This window comes from Anabrus simplex, chromosome 2, assembly GCF_040414725.1.
Source record: "Anabrus simplex isolate iqAnaSimp1 chromosome 2, ASM4041472v1, whole genome shotgun sequence".
NCBI lineage: Eukaryota > Metazoa > Arthropoda > Insecta > Orthoptera > Tettigoniidae > Anabrus > Anabrus simplex.
In genome coordinates, this window is record NC_090266.1 from 1,098,228,101 (window position 1) to 1,098,248,324 (window position 20,224).

General features: G+C 38.9%; 1 protein-coding gene across 1 annotated transcript in view; it reads right to left on the reverse strand.

Annotated features, from left to right (window-relative positions):
• Positions 1 to 27: 27 nt before the first annotated feature.
• The window catches only part of LOC136863784 (patched domain-containing protein 3), a 147,015-nt gene continuing 126,818 nt past the window's right edge, over positions 28 to 20,224 (reverse strand). The window contains exons 13-14 of the mRNA XM_068226088.1: positions 10,804 to 10,965; positions 28 to 312 (exon numbers count right to left, since the gene is read on the reverse strand). Of these exons, the coding sequence (XP_068082189.1) occupies positions 28 to 312; positions 10,804 to 10,965 (447 nt within the window). The remainder of the gene's footprint in view (positions 313 to 10,803; positions 10,966 to 20,224) is intronic.

A 20,224-nucleotide genomic window follows, 5' to 3' on the forward strand; every position in this document is an offset into this window, starting at 1 on the left:
CACTGTTTCTTGCTTACTATGAATTCATTATGATAACTTGCCATTTTTAGATCCTTGTAGCCTTGTGAACTCGTGACCTATATGAGCTGCATAATCGACAGCAAGTCCAGCACAGAGGAGCACCATGAGAGAAGTTGATATCTCAATAGTCAAGTTCAGCCAATACATGGAGCCAATTAGGTCAACCACAGTAAATACCACGCAACAGTTGACCCAAAAAGCTGTTTGAAGGTTTTGAATCAAAATTATAGTTACTACAATAACAGCAACTAACGTCAATCCTAGGTTACGTAGTAGTTCTTGTCCAATGATCTGAAAAGAATAAAGCAAAACTGTATATTCCTAAGAAACTTTGAAAGTACAATACTTAAAATTTCTCCCAAGTTTGCATCATCCGCCTATGTTTTTAGGCCTGACCCAGCCTGTCAGTGGAGCTTATACAGAAGTCTTTCTAAATATCTTTAGAATAAACATGGCTTGGGTTTAAGAAAGGAAATTCAAAGCATTCATTAAGCATGCAATACATAACATAGTGATTAATATGTGTTCCTGAGAACAAAACAGTATGAAACTTGTGTTTGATAACTAGTCTTCACCTGCTAAATTCATATGCATGTCAATCAATGTCAATTCTTTGAAATGAATTTAATTACCAGTACTTGAAGAAAACAGTTGTCTTATCCTGAAATGTTATTTAATAATAACCTGTCAGTTGAAATGTATGTCATGTATCAGTACTTCTCCTCAAATCTGTATTTTATCAGAGAGAATTTCAGGGACTTTATGCCTCAGTTACAGCTAAGGTAGCATTGGAGATTGCATGCTCTGCTAACACCTCTATGATGCAATGGTGTGCATTCAGAGCACCTCCATAGATGAAAGGAAGTTCCGTCCAGGCCTCAAAGCTGATACTGGCCCATACCATGTTGGAGCCACCCCCCAAATGGTGACCTCTTGGAGATGTTGCAAGGTGAATATTGCTCCCCATGTCTTTTCCACTCTCTCTCACTACCATCAGGTGACCAGAGGAAAAATCATGACTCATCTGTGAACAGTACTATTGACCACTGCTCCACAGTCCAATTCCAATGTTGACACGCAAACTGTAATCGATCTGCTCTGTGCTGGGGGTAAGCTGTGGACCAGTTGCAGGTCTTCTTGAGGTGAAATTGGCTTCTTGGAGTCTTCGTCTGACAGTCCTCACAGTCACAGTGACATTTCTTACTGCCTTGAGTCTATTCCTGGCTTGGAGAGCAGCAGTTTGGCATTCTCTCAAGACTTGCATAACGAGAAACCTATCATCCCTAGCAGGTACAGAACTCTTACGGCCCGATCCAGGTCTTCTGTGGTAGGTATAAAGTTTAAAAAATCATCTTAGAGCATGCTGAATGCTTCGTTATGATGCACCAATGGAATCAGCCGCATAATGAATGCACTGCTCTTGCAATGTCTTCTGGGCTAAGAGGCATTTTAACTTGTCAAACATGAAAGAGAAACTGAGGAAAAATGTTCCTTTTTGACAGATATTGTGCCACACACTGATAATAATCCATCAATAGCTTCCGTCCCAGTATCGTAAAACTTAAAAGCACTTAGGGGTGGAAAGTGGCTCCTTGAGTTTATTTATGATCTCAAAAAATCATATTCTTCTCCGAAATTGCAGATTACACATTAGAAACCACCTGAATGTAAGAATTAATGTAATTAATGGAACAATTTCCTCTAATAATAGGTGTTTAACAATTACGATTTAGTTTTTACAAGGTGATCCACTTTTTTTGTCTGCCAGTATATATAAATATTTATAATTTGCTTAACATTGCACCGACACAGATGGGTCTTATGACAACGATGGGGTAGGAGAGGGAAGGAAGCGACCATGACCTTAATTAAGGTACAGCCCATCATTTTCCTTATGTAAAAATGGAAAACAACACAAAACCATCTTTAGGGCTGCCAACAGTGGGGTTTGAACCCACTGTCTCCCAAATGCAAGCTGATAGCTAGCTACGTGACCCTAACTGTGCAGCCACTTGCTCGGTCACAAAATATTAAGCCGAAGTTCATTTAATTCAAGTGTCTGGCTCCATGGCTGAATGGTCAGTGTAGGTGTCTTCGGCTCAGAGGGACCCAGGTTCGATTCATGGCCGGATCGGGGATTTTAACCTTACATGATTAATTCTTTCTCGGGGACTGCATATTTGTAATGCCCCAACATCCCTGAAACTCTCACATCACACACAACACTATCCTCCACTACAATAACATGCAGTTCCTTATATATGGCAGATGCCGCCCACCCTTATCGGAGGGTCTACCTTACAAGGCCTGCATCAGACTAGCAATAGTCACATTAAATTATTATTAATATTTAATTCAAGTAGGTGAAAATTTAAAAATATTAGCATGTTGTGCCCTGGTGAAAATGTATTTTACATGACTAGGCACTTGTATGCTTCTGAACTAAGATAATTTACAGCATACCCACAATTTTTAAAATTTAACATTTTATGATCCACTCTAACATGATGTATTACATTCATTTGCCAGAAAATGTTAATGAACATTGGACATAAGTCAATAATGCATGAAGTCTAATTCGTAAGACACCATTAAAATGTTATCTGATTTGATGACCAGAAGAGAATGGTACCCTTGGAGAAGCAAGTCCTGTCTGGTAATTTTTATTTGTGTTATTTCATGAATATTTTATGCATTGTATTATTGTTATTGTGCATCAAGAGAAGTGCAGTCACCAAAAATAAAATTAGAGGTAGTAAATTAACTTGTTGTGTTGGTGCAACGTAAACCAAATTGTAAAAAAAGAAAAAGAAAGTAATTCACAACCAAAGTTATAAAATAATAGTGAGTACAAATTTATGAAGAGAAAAATTCAGGTGGGAAACCAGGTAAAAAATTCATATTGCAGAGTAAATTGGTATATCCATCAGAAGCATACATTATATGTTAAAAGAGGAGAAAGAATGTGTGACTAGTGGGACCACATTTTCAATTTCCCGCAAAAAAAGGCCTCAAAAGAAAATCAAATCTGATTTCAGTTAGTTTGATTAGTACCTTGACTTACTTGACTTAATTCCTGTTGTTCCTTGTGGAACATAGCACATCAACAAAGCATCTCCATCTGATCCTGTTGCCAGCCAACCTCTTCACCTCTCTCCAGGTCTTGCCTTCTTCCATTGCCTCCATGTGTACAAATCTTCGCCACATTTGTTTGGGCGTTCCTCTCCTCCTTTTACCCTGCGGGTTCCAATCCATTGCCTCTCTCTCAATGGCTTCATTCCCTTTTTTCAACGTATGCCCTATCCATTTCCATTTCCGCTGCTTTATCTGTATGGTCATCTTGGTTTCACCCATCCTTCTCCATAGTTCATGATTGGAGATTTACTTCCGGCCAGTGAATGTTTAGAACCTTCCTTAAACAGCGGTTGACAAAGGCCTGCAACTTGGAGGTAATTGCTTTAAGTCACTTTCCAGGTCTCGGACCCATATAATAGAACAGCCTTGACATTACTTCGGAAAATGCGAAGTTTGGTCCTGACAGATATTCTGTAGTTCTTCCATACAGGATAGAGCCGAAATAAGGCACCATTTACTTTTCGTATACGTTGAGAGACATCCTGTACTGCTCCTCCATCTTTGGTAACTACACTGCCCAAATAGGTGAAACTATCCACATCCTCTATAGGTTCATCACTGAAGACAAATGGGTCTAGTTTGTTGGTGTTAGTCCTTAGGGCCTTAGTATTCTATGAGTTGATCATTAGTCCCACCTTTTTTCCTTCTTTTACCAAGTCTTCAATCTTTGATTGCATTTAACCTTGTACCTCAGACAGGAGACACACATCGTCAGCAAAGTCTAGGTCTTCCAACCTATCAGCCAATCCCACTGGATACCACATTTTACATTTCGCGTTACGTTCCACATTACTGCATCAATCACCACCAGAAACATGGTTGGCGACAGGATACAACCTTGATGTACTCCTGAACGTACAGATATAGGCTCATATACACGGCCCTCATGAATGACTCTGCTTGTATAATCACGGTACGTTTCTTGAATGAGGTTGATAATTTGTGATGGCACTCCATACTGCTTCACTTCCTTCCACATGGGTTCTCTTTTTATCGAATCAAAAGCTTTTTCGAAGTCTATGAACACTGCATAGAGGCAAGATGACCACTCAGCACTCTGCTCCAGAATTGTCCTCAAGGTGTTTCTTTGCTCTACACACAAGTGATTCGATCGATAGCCTGTAAGTTCCTGTCAGAGCCTCAAGTTGATATACTCCTTAATTCTGTTCAGCAGAACCCTGGTGAAGACTTTGCTAGGAATTGAAAGAAGCGTAATGACCCTCTAGTTGTTACAGTTTAGCCATTTCATGAGCAACCCACATCTCCAATCTGTCAGCATTTCTCCACTAACCCATATCTTCTCAAATAGCAGTTGCAACATATTGGCAATGATATCCATATCAACCTTCATGACTTCTGCTGGAATATTGTCAACTCCTGCTGAAATGAAATGGCGTATGGCTTTTAGTGCCGGGAGTGTCTGAGGACATGTTCGGCTCGCCAGGCGCAGGTCTTTTGATGTGACTCCCGTAGGCGACCTGCACGTCGTGATGAGGATGAAATTATGATGAAGACGACACATACACCCAGCCCCTGTGCCAGCGAAATTAACCAATGATGGTTAAAAATGCCCGACCCTGCCGGGAATCGAACCCGGGACCCCTGTGACCAAAGGCCAGTACGCTAACCATTTAGCCATGAAGACGGACAGTCAGAGGTTAAACATACACATTCCAGGAGTAGTCTCTCTTGCACCAGATAACTAAAGGAATAGCACTTGCTCTAAATAATTGCATACCAATATGCAACTCTCTCAATGCCTGCTTGATTTCCTCCACTGTTGAAATGCAGACTTTAATCCTTGGGTCAGGCTGGGTTGTTTCTTCTTCTTCTTCTTCTTCTTCTTCTTCTTCTTCTTCTTCATCTTCTTCTTCTTCTTCTTCTTCTTCTTCTTCTTCTTCTTCTTCTTGCTTCTCCAGGGAGTGGTTTAACACTGCAGAAAAATGTTCCTGCCAATGCTTCAGTTGATCCTCAGAGTTTGTTAGGAGGACACCATCTTTGTTTCTGACTGGATGGTTTTTCTGCATCTGCTTCCTTGCCAGAACTCTGGTAATGGTATAGAGTTCTCTAAGATTTCCCTTTCTGGCTGCCTCCTCTGCTTGTTGAGATAGGTCATCGATCCATTTCCTTTGATCTCTCCTTGCATTTCTCTTTACTTCCTTATCCTTCGCAGCATATTTGGATTGCAATTCTGCCTTCCTTGCTCGTGTCTTACATGTGTTCATTACTTCTTTTATCTCTTTCCTTTGTCTGATAATTTCCCATGTCTGGTCAGTCATCCAGTCTTTTTTTCTCCTGTCCTTAAAACCTAGGATATTTTCACTTACTTCAGTAAATATCGATCTAATCTTCACCGATTTTTCCTCAATAGTTTCATCCTCCACCTCAGCGAGTGTATGAAATTGATTCTTTAGTTCTATCCTGAAGGCTTCTTTCACATTTCTGTCATCCCTTAGCTTTCCAACATCATATCGCTTCCTTGTCTGCTCAATCCTTCTATTTTGTGCCTGGATCTTCATTCTGAAGGTAGCCACAACAAGATGGTGATCACTACCAATGTCCGCACCTCTCTTATTCCTCACATCCAACAATTAACTCCTCCACCTTCATCCAATAGCCACATGATCCATCTGGTTCTCTGTCCTATGATCTGGTGATACCCATGTCACTTTATGGCAGTCTTTATGTGGAAATACAGTACCACCAATAATCAAATCATGGCTTGCACAGAAGTCCACAAACAGCTGCCCATTCTCATTTCGTTCTCCTAAACCATGCCTTTCCATAATATGTTCAAGTCCTTCATTGTCCTGTCCCACTTTTGCATTCAAGTCTCCTCCAATTAGGATGATATCCTTCCTTTTCTGTTTCTTAATCGTACGATTAAGACGTCCATAGAACACCTGTTTGTCTTCCTCCTCCGCCGACTCCATAGGTGCAGAGCATACCATCAACACAATGTTTCCAATATTTGTCCTAAAACGCGCCATTATTATCTTCTCCGTCACTGGGTACCACTCCATAAGGCTCCTCTTGGCCTCCTTGTCCATTAATATATCCACACCTCCATAACTCGCTCCGTCGCCCTCAGGTCTTCCCCAAACTCACTCCATCTCACCTAACTCAAACCTAGGATGTCAGGCCATAACTCTTCATACATGCTACTGCCTGTCGTAGCCTTCCACTTTCCTGCAGAGTCCTCACATTCCATAACCCAATTTTAGTTAGCCTTTTAAAACCAAAGGTCGTCATCTTTGGATCAGTCCGGCTTCTCATCGTTGATGTTTCTGTAATAAGGTAATTGAAGGTTGTGCGAGTTACTGGCCCACAGCACCCGAGCTTGGTGGTGGGGCTGCCATGTATGCCACCAAGCCTGCTGTTTTCTGTTGGGGTAGTCTCCCTTAGCCTTTGAAGGTCCCTCTTCATCACAAGGCAGTGGTTTTCCTCTTTATTTTACCTCAAGAGGAAGGCTTGCCTCCTCTGCCATCTTTGCCGTACGAAAGATCTCTTTCTCCGCCTCAACTGCTGTTAAGGACTTCACCAGAGCCCCTTTAGCAGTTATTTTTCAGGGTTCCTGTAAGGCCTTCACAGCTTCTGTAATGGTCCTGGGGCACACAAGGTTCTCGCTGTACTTCACCCTTACAGGCTATCCCCTACTTCCTACCATTGCCCGTCCCCCACGACGTGGACGAGGGGTTGGACTTATGGGGGACTTCGATTAGTACCGGTATGTAGTTATTTACTATTTAGTTAGATCTGTAAATGAGTTTCATTTAACACACAAGGAGTAGCCAACAGTAAAAACTTTGCTTTGTATTCTAAAAGATCAAATAGTTTCCAGCGGTACCTCATGGACTGTCCATTCCATTTTACGATGTCTTGGGTTCTGATGAAGAAAATCTGTAAGTAATTAAAGGCTACTAATAGAAAGAAGTAAAATTTGAGAGACAAAGTTGATGATGATGATGATGATGATGATGATGATGATGATGATGATGCTTGTTAAAAGGGGCCTAACATCTAGATCATCGGCCCCTAATGGTACAAAATGGGATGAAATCTAATGACAATTTCAAAGTCCAAAATACATCCACTGACCAGAATTCAAAACGTGATGATGAAGAATGAATGGATGCATATGAATTTAATATAATCAGTGGATCCAACTCTCAATACTGAAAGTTAAAATGAAAATCCACAGTCTGTTTCCAGTCATTCTACCGGACCAGGCATGGAATGAATGAAGCCTCCATCTAGCGGCGAGGATAGGAATTGTGTCGGCTGCCGAAGCCTGTTGCACTCCTCTGGGGGCAATGATTAATGACTGACAGATGAAATGAAATGATACTGGAGAGTGTTGCTGGAATGAATTATGACAGGGAAAACCGGAGTACCCGGAGAAAATCCTGTTCCGCCTCCGCTTTTTCCAGCACAAATCTCACATGGATTGACTGGGATTTGAACCACGGAACCCAGCGATGAGAGGTTGGCGCGCTGCCACCTGAGCCACAGAGGCTCCCTGAAATTTAAAAATAATTCCAAAATCAATCCACTGACTAAAATTCAAAAAGATGACGATGAACTATGATTATGAACTTAAAACGATCAGTGGATTTGACCTGCAATGCCCCGCCTTCCCAGAAACTATCTTAAAACAATTGTATATACTGACCAAGGTTTCAAAGCACAGTCCTGAATCGATGATGCTTGTTGACTAAAGGGGTCCAAAATCCAGGTCAATGGCCCCTCGTAATGTTACTTATCACTAGTAAAGTACACCCATGGTATTTCTCATGTAGCGGTACTAATCACAAGTAATGTAGACTCAGTGTTCCACACATTATGGTTCTACTCACAAGTAATGTACACTGCACAGGTAAAGCAGACCTATGGCGTTTCTCACATAATGGCGCCACTCATAGGCAACACAACCCGTGGTATTCCTCACACAAGTGTACTAACCACAGGAACTCATACCATGGTGTTCCTCACATAGTGGGTACTAATCAAAGATAACGCAGACACACGGTGTCACTCATATAGTGGTACTAATCACAGGCAACGCCCAGACTCATGGACAGGCAACGTAAGCCCGTGGTGTTCCGCATATAGTGGTGTTAATCACGCGTACTGTAAACCCATAGTGATCTACCCACTGTTGCTACTAATTACAAACCTATTGTGTACCTAATATAGTGGTACTACTTGAAAGTAAAGATGACCTATGGTGTTCCTCGCGTGATGGTACTAATCACAAGTAGTCTCATGGTTCTAATTCAATCATCCCTTGGTTGCCCCTTTTAGTTGCCTCTTACAAGAGGAAGGGGACACTGTAGGTGTATTCTTCATCTGCGTCTCCCACCCACAGCGGGTAGACAAAGTTGAAATATCTGAAAAGTTTGGAACGATATAAGACAAAACTTTTGTTCATTCTTCTAAGTCCAGTGACCCTTGGTTGCTCCTTTTAGTTGCCTCTTACAAGAGGCAGGGGACACTGTAGGTGTATTCTTCATCTGCGTCTCCCACCCACAGCGGGTAGACAAAGTTGAAATATCTGAAAAGTTTGGAACGATATAAGACAAAACTTTTGTTCATTCTTCTAAGTCCAGTGACATAAATCATGGAGCAATGGCAATACAGATCATTTAAAAAATGCCTATTTCAAAAGGACAGAGATTCATTACAATTCATGCCAGGGGTGAAAACAGATTTATTCCAAATGCATGAATCAGGGACAAAAACTGGCAGTTACTGCGATGGCATGAACTACACAAACCGAGAAATGGGTTAGACAAAGACTGCTTCCAAATATTCCCTCAAATTTTATATTAGAAAATGACAATGCACTGTCAGATTAATCCTGCACCTACAAACATTTTGTTATTCCAAAACTCTGCCATGAAAAGATGGCTGAAAGAACACAGAATATCATTCACCGATGATATTCATAAGCCTGAATGTACTACCGGTACTTAATAGAACTCTACAAATCAAAATACAGAATGTTCAAAACTGATGGTATTTTAGTCAAGGAAGCCCATTCATTATTATGACTACCACCATATCATACTGATTTAAACCCTACCGAACTAATCATTGTCATCATCATCATCATCATCATCATCATCATCATCATCATCATCATCATCATCTGCAGTTTCCAGCTGTTGGCCGGGTCTGCTTTACCAAACTAATATGGGGGTTTATGAAGGTATTGTAGTAAGAGGAATGTTATATTTGCAATTGATTCAGTCTTGAAGTTATTGGAAGAAACGTGGTCGTCGATTACCAGGTTTCCTAAATGTGAACACTGCAACACAGCTAAGAAACTATAGCAGCAATACAACCATTTCCCTTCACTCTCCCTACCCAACCACTGATTACTTCATCTCTTGCATGATGGTCCATTTAACAGGAATGGACCAATTGTATGTTTATTTATTCTGCACTTTTTTTTTATGTATGCCAATAAAATGTCAATCTTTTCTTCATAATTGCATAATAAATATATCCTCTCAAATTTGGATGACTAAGACAACCCATTTCCTAATGTTGGGTTATGAGTGAGTGAGTGAGTGAGAGTGAGTGAGTGAATGTTTTTGTTATTTCTTATGTTTGTATGAATACCTTACAAGTAGACTTGGGTCAACAGCTAATCCAGTCTTGGTCTCCCAAATAAGTTTTGAGGTTTTGTTTGAAATATCAAGCTTCAACCTTAGTGTGTCCAGTCATTATGAAGAGCAATAAATAGGAGTTAAATATTTGCTCATTTTACTGATTAGAGCAGGACCGCGATAATCCGGCACTTGATAGTCCAGCAGACCCAATAGTCCAGTATACAGATTTTTCCCTGTATTTTTCCTGTTCAACTCCCATCTCTTGGGCTGACGCTTTGCAAGCCTTAATCATCTTTGTGAAATTTGGAGAGAAGAACCAACAATATGACATTGCTGAAGTTATGATCTCCACATTATACAAAATTATTTTTGTGAAGAAAAAAAAGAGCTCAATCCAAGAAACAATTAAACATTCCTACAATGTTCCAGAGGACTCAGAAGAAAATTTAAGCTATTCGATCAGTGGTAGAACCAGTCCAACATGTTTCATACCAAATTCTTGGTATTTAACAATTTTTATTTGATTAAAATTAACTTGTTTTAGGTTTTTCAAGGCCATGACTTGTTTTTAGGTTTTTTCAAGGCCATGATGATCTTTTCTTCATAATAGGCCAGAAAAAATTATTTATATTGAACATTGCTAAAATTTGAGCTTTAAACTGACTGAACTGTAGAGTACAGTATTTTATTTTAAATTCAATTTTCTTTTATGGTACAGTACTACATACCTTTAAGTTTTTATACTGTAATATCTTCTGTTATGTTTAATAAATAACAATTAATAATTTTTGTACGTTAAAACTGTAGTTTTTATTTATATCCCTTTGTTTAAATTTGATTTGACCTTGGCAGATCCCCAAGTATGCCGGATCATCGTAGTTCTACTGTAATTTGAAATGAAAATGCCAAAAGGACTGATAACCATGATATATATTTCTGGAGTTAAACTTTTCATGATGGCTCTTACAACCAAATCTGATGTTCAAAGCTGATGAAAAGCTATTTCTACAATTATATCTTTCATACTGACCTTATTTGCAGTCCATGCCACATAATCAGGTGAGAAGGCAACTATTTTTTGGTCTTCATTGCTGTAGTTATAGGATTTAATAATTTGGTTCACGGAATCCATTGCTAGAACTTGTTCTGCAGTAGTATTTATTACAATATACTGAATGGGAATTTGTGCAGCCTGAAAAACATACAAAAAATGAAAAATATACTATAGGATTAATTTGATTAATTAACTCTCTTAGTTCCTAGAGAAACACTGCAAGGATTGTTTGGCTGTGAGTTTAATCATTTATGAAATTCCTAATGGGACCAACAGCTTTGGGCAGATGAGTTCCCTCAGGTGACCATCTAGGATAAAATTCTAAAAAGAATTTGATTGTATTTAAGCCCACCTATTCAATACAAATTATTGCTATTTAATGAATGGTCCGTCTAAAATGCCTAGAGGTCATCTTCAGCTTAAAATAACACAAGGATGAAAAGCATGTATAAAAACAGTGATATAAAAAATTAAATGAGATAGAATACAATCAGCAATGGCAATACAAATCCATGTTTAGAAATCTTCATTGCTTCAGTCTTATTGTAAGATGAATCTAGTTGTAACAGGTGTGGATCCAACCGTGTTTACTACAACTATTGATTGGCTGGAGGAATACTTTAAAATTATGAGGACTGTCAAATGCTATCTGTTTGTCTCATTTCTGGAACGGAGTGAAGTTCTGAGATCCGTAAATTTCTTACGGAGAATAAAAATGTAACCAGGATCTAAAAGTGAAACCACAAAGCCGAGTGTGAGTCCAAAAAAATATATGCGGTTGATTTAAAAGTTAATAAGAAGCGTCGCAAACATTACTCTCTTCCTCTTTCCTCCAGCCATGTGCGTGTGTAGTTCAAGTTGGGTTGGTGTTGACCTTCACATTGACTCGGGACTGCTCTGAGATTGTGTTGGTTAGGGGAAACAGCGGGTGATGGGAGGGAGAGTGAGTAGAAAGATGGGAGGACGGACCTGCATTGCGTGTTGCGACAGACTTATTGTACGTTGCTTCAGATCTTTTTTGATTATTGTGTCAACCAGGATGTTTGTTTTTCCTTGAATTTCATTAAGATTATAGATGGGATTAGATTTTCGATTGAGGTTTATGCAAATATTTTCTAAAATGTTTAATAAAGTTTCCTTTTTAGTTATACGTAGGACATCTACATCTTTATCTATGGTGGAAAATGAGTGATTGTAATCTTTCATGTATTCACTCATAGCAGAAAATCTCCTGTATTTAGCTGCGTTAAAATGTTCTTTGTAGCGGATGAGAAAATTCCTCCCAGTCTGTCCAATGTAACTGGCATCACACTGGTTACACTTCAGCTTGTAGACCCCTGATTACAAATGTTGATGTGGATTTGTTGAGTGTGTTCATATTATAAATATTTTTTGAACTAGTGTTCCTTATGTGAAGTGATGGTTCCTTCAGTGCAGGAAATAACACTTGAACTTATCATACAGTGTCTGTTCCCAGGTTAGGGGCAGCTGTGAGAGGTATCTGTACTCGATGTTAGGAGTAGCCTGATCAGCTAAAGTGCCTTCGGGTGTGGCAATCGATGGGTTATGCAGAAAAGTGTCTAGGAGAGCTTTTGGAGGAAATAGAACAGCGCACAGAAGACAAAAATGTGGTAATAATGGGAGACATGAATGCCCATGTAGGAATAGAGAGATAAGTTAAAGAGGAAAAATGGTCCCTTGGAATATGGAAACAGAGATGGATAAGGAGATCTTCTAACTGATTGTTGTATGAGAATTGGTTTGATCATTGGAAACATGTGTGGTTCAAGAGGAAGAACAGTCAAAAAATAACTAGGTACAGATGGGGAGAAAGAAAGACTAAAACAGTGATCGATCTGAGAAACATTGGCAGCTGGAAGACGTCACTGCGATGCCAAGAGAGGATTTTGAAGATCATAAAATTATAGTAGCTAAACTAAGACTTGGTAAAATAGTAAAAGTTACGAGAGACAAGCCCCCTTTTGATATCCTTACCTTATCATGCTAGTTGGGCTTGCGTGGTCAAGTGATCCTGAGAGCTATGCCAGAAGTAGCTTAGGTACTGTTAGGGGCTTCCAAGCTGGACAGGTCAAAGGTGATGACCCAGACTAAATGGGATACCCTAGTTCTCTAGTTTGGGGGATGGACATAAGCTAACCCCACCTTATAAAGAGCATGTTATTCAGAAACAATCACAGAGAGAACCGGACTGTCTTAAACCTACAACGACCTGTGCATGTTAAGCAGCAAAGATTTTGGTATTGGGGAACATGGAATGTGGGAAGTATCTTCCAGGCTGGAGCCAGCAGAAAATTGAAGGAAGACCTATTGAAGTACAGAATGGAGGTAGTAGCACTACAGGAGATGAGATGGCCCTTCGAGGATATACCAGGAATTGCTTATACCGGGAATAGCTATACGGAGATTTATTCCTTGTTCGTACAACTGGCCCTAAATGGGATACCCTGGTCCTCCATGTTGGGATAGGGCATCAGGCTGCCCCCACCACTGCCACACCATAAAAACCTAATTATGGAGGGAAATGGACCATCTTAAACCAACAATAACCTGTGCATGTTCACCAGCAAAGATTTTGGTTTAAGACTGAGAGGAAAATTTTCTACCATCTCACTAATCAGTGAGTATGAATCTACAGAGGACACAATTGAAGAAGATAAATGTTTTATGAAAACTTGGAGCAAAGTTACTAACTGCCCTAGGGTATTGCAGTGCTAATGTAGGCAAAAAGAAAGAAATTCAACCTGTTGCAGGCCTTCAGAGCAAGCACCTATAAACTAATGAAATGAATGGAATGTCAGTAAAGGGAGGACCTGTTTACTCTCAAAAGATATTCATAAAGAGACATGGATATCATCAGAATCAAATAGATTATGTGATGATAGACACAAAACATGCTTCTCAAATCATGGATGTGATGAGCAGCTGAGTTACTGATATAGAATCAGACAATTTTCTGGTGAGAATAAAAATACAGGAGAAACTTGCTGTCAAAACCAAAGATGCTTAACTTCAGAAGAACAAGGTTTACAATGTAGAGGTACTTAAAGACCATAAAATACAGGAAGAATACCAGGATAAGTTACAAGAGAAACTGCCTGGGAAAGGAAACTACAGATCAGGATATTGACACACTGTGGAATAAAACCAAACTGGCAATAAGTGTAACAGCTCAAGAGATACTTGGAGAAAAAAGAACCAGAATAGAAAAAGATTGTTTATTGAAGAGGTTTTAAAAGCCTTGGATGAAAGAAACCTAGCCCAACAAAGAATGCTTCAAAGACCCAATAATAATAATAATAATAATAATAATAATAATAATAATAATAATAATAATAATAATAATAATAATAATAATAATAAAAAGCAACAGCAGCATGTGGATGTGGCCTCCAAAGAGGCCTGGTGCAGGTCTTTTGAGTTAACACCATATAGGCGACCTGCACATCTGTGAGGATGGGGCCCTACTTATAATAAATTCTAATGATGAAGATGGCACGCACACACACACCCAGTCCTTGAGCCATTAGAATTAACCAATGATGGTTAAAATCCCTGACCTGGCTGGGAATCGAACTTGAGAAGCTCTGGACCAAAGGCCAGTAAGTTAACCATTTAGCCATGGAGTCGGACACTTGAAATAATGTTAACATGTTTAAAGAAAAGAGAAGAATAGCAAAAACTTTGATAACAAATGAAAAGAGAGTAGAAGAAAGGAAAAGAGTTGATGAACTTCAGAATGACTTTGAAAACAAACAGTGGTGAAAATTCTTCTGTAGTGGGCAAAATAGAAAGAGGGTATCAACAAAAATATGAATATGCTGAAATATGAGGCACAGATAATAAATGAAGAAAGTGATAAAGCAGATTGAGCAGAAGATGGAAAACAGGATCTGGTAGGAGAAGATAATACAGAATATACCATGGCACTTCCAATTGTTGTTGTTGTTGTTGCTTGTTGTTTTAAGGGGCCTAACATCGAAGGTCATCGGCCCCCACTTCCAATTGATAAGAGATATAACCATAAGAGAAATAACAAACAACTTAAGGATAATAAAGTTTCTGGGAAGGATCATATCTATATATATCTATCTACAGCATATATCTAAATTATACTGACAAAAAAATTATGGATGCTCTTCGTGTTATATAAAGAACGATGCGCAATTGGATTTGCAGAGATAATTTTTCTTTTTGAGAAAATGAGGTTACTTTGCTACTTCCGGACACACGAATCAAATTGATGACCTAACGCTGTCCGTTGCTGTGCTTCAGGGAAGGGAGGGGAAGTGGGGTGTATGATGGATGGAGACAGAGATAATACTCCGTGCGAATGCAAACGTTTCTCCTTTGTTTAGCAGAGTCACTTCCCAGCTCCAGTAGGCAGTATACAATTTGTTCTGTCCATATTGGCTTCTAAGTTTGCGGTATAAATTGGTGAGAATGGGTCTGTTTCTGAACACCTACAAAGAAATGGCTGAAATGCACCTAGCCTATGGTGCATCAAATGGCAACAGGAGAGAAGCCACACTGATTTATGGCGTCCAGCACACTAATCGACGCCAACCTCACCATTCAACCTTCGTATTCATTGGCAGGAGACTACATTAAGGAGGGCGGAAGAAAACTGCCATGCGACAGTAGAGCGCACATTTCAGCATCGATTTAGTGCAAATATTTGGTCCAGCATTCTTAGTGACTATTTACTTGCTTGAGCTGTATGTCCTTCCTCCTCGCCTGAATGGAGAGGAATGCTACCATTTCTCGGTTGAATCACTGCCTGCATTACCGGGTATTTGGAAGCGAATTTGGCTGTGTCATACTGGCGTTCCACCACATTTCAAATGCTGTGTCACGCAGCCTTTAAATGACCATTATCCATGGAAATGGATAGGCCGTGGCGAGTTAATTAAATGGCCTCTACGCTCGGCCAATTTAACCTCCATGGACTTTTCTTGTTACAAGAAGGTTGAAGTAGAAGTACGGAATCCATCCGTCCGTCCGTCCATCAATCAATCTATCTTTAATCTTAGTTTTCATTGCTTCTCCACAGTGAGGTGCATATCCAAGTTGCAAGTTGCCTTTGGCAGATCTCCTGATCCTGGCATGTATATGAATGTAAAATTGAAATAAATTAGCTAAAATAACTTAAACACAAGATCTCTACCAGTCTACAATGATTAATATTGGACAGTTAATATGGTTTTGTGTTAATTAACTCACCTAGATTTAATTTATTTTTTTAGTTTTCAGACATTTTATTGTTAGGTCAAATTTTTGAGAATCAAATAAAATTAAATACACAGTATATAACCTTATAATAAGGTGCTTACTTTAACAAGTACTCCCAAAAATCTGCATGGTCCACTTTGTGAAGAGGGATATTGATCTCGATCTTCACTGTGTCTTCAACAAAAGCCCTTTTTTTAAATTTAGATTTTGTACTTTTCATTTTATTCTGCATCATTTGGATGGTGGTTTGCCAATTTACACCTCCTTGTTCCTTTTCTGATTTGTTGTGAAAATATTCTTTTGCGCTGACATGTCCCCAACTTTTGACATGCTTGTCTAAAGTGGCCTATTTTTGTCATTCCAGGTGCTGATTACACAATTTACTCATTAAAATTTCACTATCAATGATGTAAAAACTTCCCTGTTTATAATTTACTGCCCACTGTTTTATAGATATTTTTGATTTCACCATCTTAGCACATCTTGACTTAAGCTACGTGAAGCGAATGAAAGAGGCGGTTGAGCAATAAATTGCAGGAGGGATTAGTTTCTGCATCCCAGAATGGTAGTCAACTCACCATAAACATTCAAACACTCGAAGGGCATACATACTCCTCAGTTAAAGTTTCCAAAGAAAAGAAGAAAGAAACAAAAATGTTTTATTTGAAAAGAAATTCAGGTATTTCTCATTTATACAGCATTTTAGTAAAATTTTTGCTTTTCAAGGCAATTTTGCATTTTGTTGCTTTTTCAAAGCACATTTAGAAATAGTTTACAGGTCGTAGAGATTGAAAATACAATAGTACAAGCCTTTATGAGCATTTTGCATTTTATAGCATTTGTAAAATTTCACCACCACTAAATTTTATATGACCTCACTGGACAAAAATGTTAGTCACCCCTGAAGAAATCATTGCAAGCATAATTTAATAAAGTGTAACTCCACATCTGGACGTGATATCAACCTGGATTCGGTTAGGAAGCAAGCCCACAAGGTTCTGCAGGTACACCAAATCCAGGTCAAATCACTCGCTGAGGATTCGATCGCAAAATTCCACCAAACTGTGGGGATGCTGATGTCAGCATTTTACCAACTGTTCCATCATGTCCAACGGATTTTCATTGAGGTTCAAGCCAGGAGATTTTGCAGGCCAGTTGAGATTTTTTTTTTACAAGTTGCTTTACGTCACACCGACACAGATAGGTCTTATGGCGATGATGGGATAGGGAGAAGTAGGAAGGAAGTCGCCATCACCTTAATTAAGGAACAATCCCAGAATTTTCCTGGTCTGATAATGAGGAAACCCCGGAAAACCATCTTCAAGATGGCCAACAGTTGGGTTCGAACCCACCATCTCCTGAATACTGGATACTGGCCGCACATAAGCAACTGCAGCTATCGAGCTCAGTAGTAGAGATGTAACAGGGTTGAGGAGTGTTCATAAAACCAGTCACACATGCGTCCAGCCCGATAATCTTGTGATGTTTGGGACATCACTGAATGTTTTTAATTATTGAACTATAAATTTAATTGATAATATGTATATATTTAATCACTGATAGGTCATTTTAAATTAATATGTATATATATAGGGCTTTTATCATCCATTTCAATCATCATTTCATTTCTTTGTATCGCGGCTATAACGTATTCTGAACGAACAAATTATTGGGTAAAGTATTTCAACATCACGCATATTTATAACTTGCAGTAAATTTTCCAATAGCCGTTGTGAGGTGACCAGAGTCAGCAGGCTAATTTCAGCCCAGTTCCAGGAAAAGTACGTCATCGAGGTTACGAGAGATATTACCCTCTCCACCTCATGAAAAGACAGTTGATACATTATTAACACCCACTTTTCAAACTCAGCTTCGAGACGCTTTATTTCAGCGGGAAAGTTCAGCCTATGTGAATGAACGTAATGAAGCAACGTGATGGATGCACAGAAGGGATGAGACCTCGAATCTTACTGGACCATGTGATATGGCTGATGGAAGGAGACTTTTGAACCAATATATACCACCGACAAGGGCTGGAGAGGACACTAACTTTCTCATTCAGACTCACATTCAGACTCTCATTCGGACATTCGGAGATTCGGACATTCTGATTCTGATTCTCACGCTTGGAAGATACTCTTACTACGATTCTACGTCTACACATCGGAGAAGATTTTAACTTAGTTCACTTCGCATCTGAGTATATTCTACTCAAAAGTTACTCTCATTGGGACTTGTTATCTCAATGACGAGAGGTAGTCAACGGGAGACCGGTTCTGACTGGTATAGGGGAGGAGAGCTTTTATTATGAATTTAGCTACGCTACTGTTCCGTAATACGGAAGAATATGAATGTATTCTCTCCATGAACATAACCCATGGTGGTTTTGCACTTAAAATTAGGACTCATTACGACTTTATGTAAGGAGTACAGTAGGAAGTGTTAAGGACAGGAAATGTGGATGTAGGACTGGAATCCAACAACAGATGAGGCAGCCTGTACGAGAGATCCACCCATCTTCAGCTTCAAGACAACAGAGTCTACATTTGGTGAGCTTATGGCATAAATTACTGCAAGTCTTCGCGCAACAGTTCATTCACTTTTTCTTTTGCTTCTGTAAGTTCAGATTTCGTTAATACGCCGTTATGTCACGTTTTTCATCTTAATAAATAGCTGTTTTAATTTGTATTTTATGAAATGATTATTAATGATCCTTAAATTCCAAGTTAGTGGACTTAATGATTTGTGTTCCGTTCACCCCACCCCTGGGAGTTTTTTGAGTCTCATTACATATTTTTATTTATTATTATTATTATTATTATTATTAATTATCTACTTTTGTTTTCAAGCCATAAGCTTGAAGACTGGCGCCCTTGGGATACTGTTTCTGGAGAAACCATGACATATCATTTATTTATTTTAATATTAAAGTGACCCGTCACGTTATAAATTTGTCATACATCTGTGGGCAAAGTGGGTACGTCACATATTGGCGCCACAACTGAGGGGCTCGTAAATCATTAAGTACTGGTATAGAAGGATAAAATCAGTAGTTTGGGGGTAACTGTTGTGTATCCACAGTATATTTTCTAGTGTGTTTGATTTTGGGGGTAACATGGCTGAGCAAGAGGAGAAAGACATGACGCTGCGTAGTGGACACGTGCTGAAGGGTAGTACTTTAAGTAATTCTAAGGAAGAGTTAGATAAATGTGTAGAGGAGGCAACTGATATTAGGAGCGAAGATAGCGAAGGGAATAAGAGTAGGAATGACGAAGTTACGTTAGATTCAGACGATAGTACGATGGGGGGCGAGGCCGAGGTTAGCCCTAACAGTGAGGGTAATAATAATCAGTTACTTGAAATGATGCAGTTAATGTTAAGTACGATAGAGGATAGTAAATCTGAAATAAAATATGAAATGGAACAAAATAAATCTGAAATAAAAAATGAAATGGAACAAAATAAATCTGAAATAAAATATGAAATGGAACAAAATAAATCTGAAATAAAAAAGGAATTGGAACAAACTAAATCAGAAATTAAAAATGAAGTAGAACAAACTAAACGAGAATTAAGTAAGGCATTGAATGAACACAAGGTCGAAGCTAATAAAAGGATGGACGAACATAGCAAACAGTTACAAGAATTATTTAAACAAAATGAAAGATTTAACAAGCAGATAGAGGAACAGAAAGAGATAACTAAGCAAAACAAACAAGAGGTAGAAAATAAATTTGTAGAGCAGAGGAGTGAGTTGTTGGGATTAATGGAAAAAGAAAGCAACAACACTAGAAAGGAGTTAGAGACACAGGTGACAAGTATTAATAATAAAGTTGAGATCCAAAAGGAAGAAATAAAAGAATTTAAAGATCAGGTACAAAACAAGATCGATACGGTTAAGTGTATAATAGAAGACAACACTAGGGAACAAAGAGAAAAGTTTGCAATAGTAGAAGGCAATACAGTGGAAATTAAGACATTGAAAGAAAAACAGAACACTGTAGTGAATGAAATTGAAAGAAGAGATAAAGATGTAGAGAACTGGATAGCGATGGCAGAAGCACGCATACGACGAGAAGTAAGAGAAAGGCAAGGTAACACTGAGAGGCAAAGTCATGGAGGGATTTACAGTAAGGAAATCGAATTA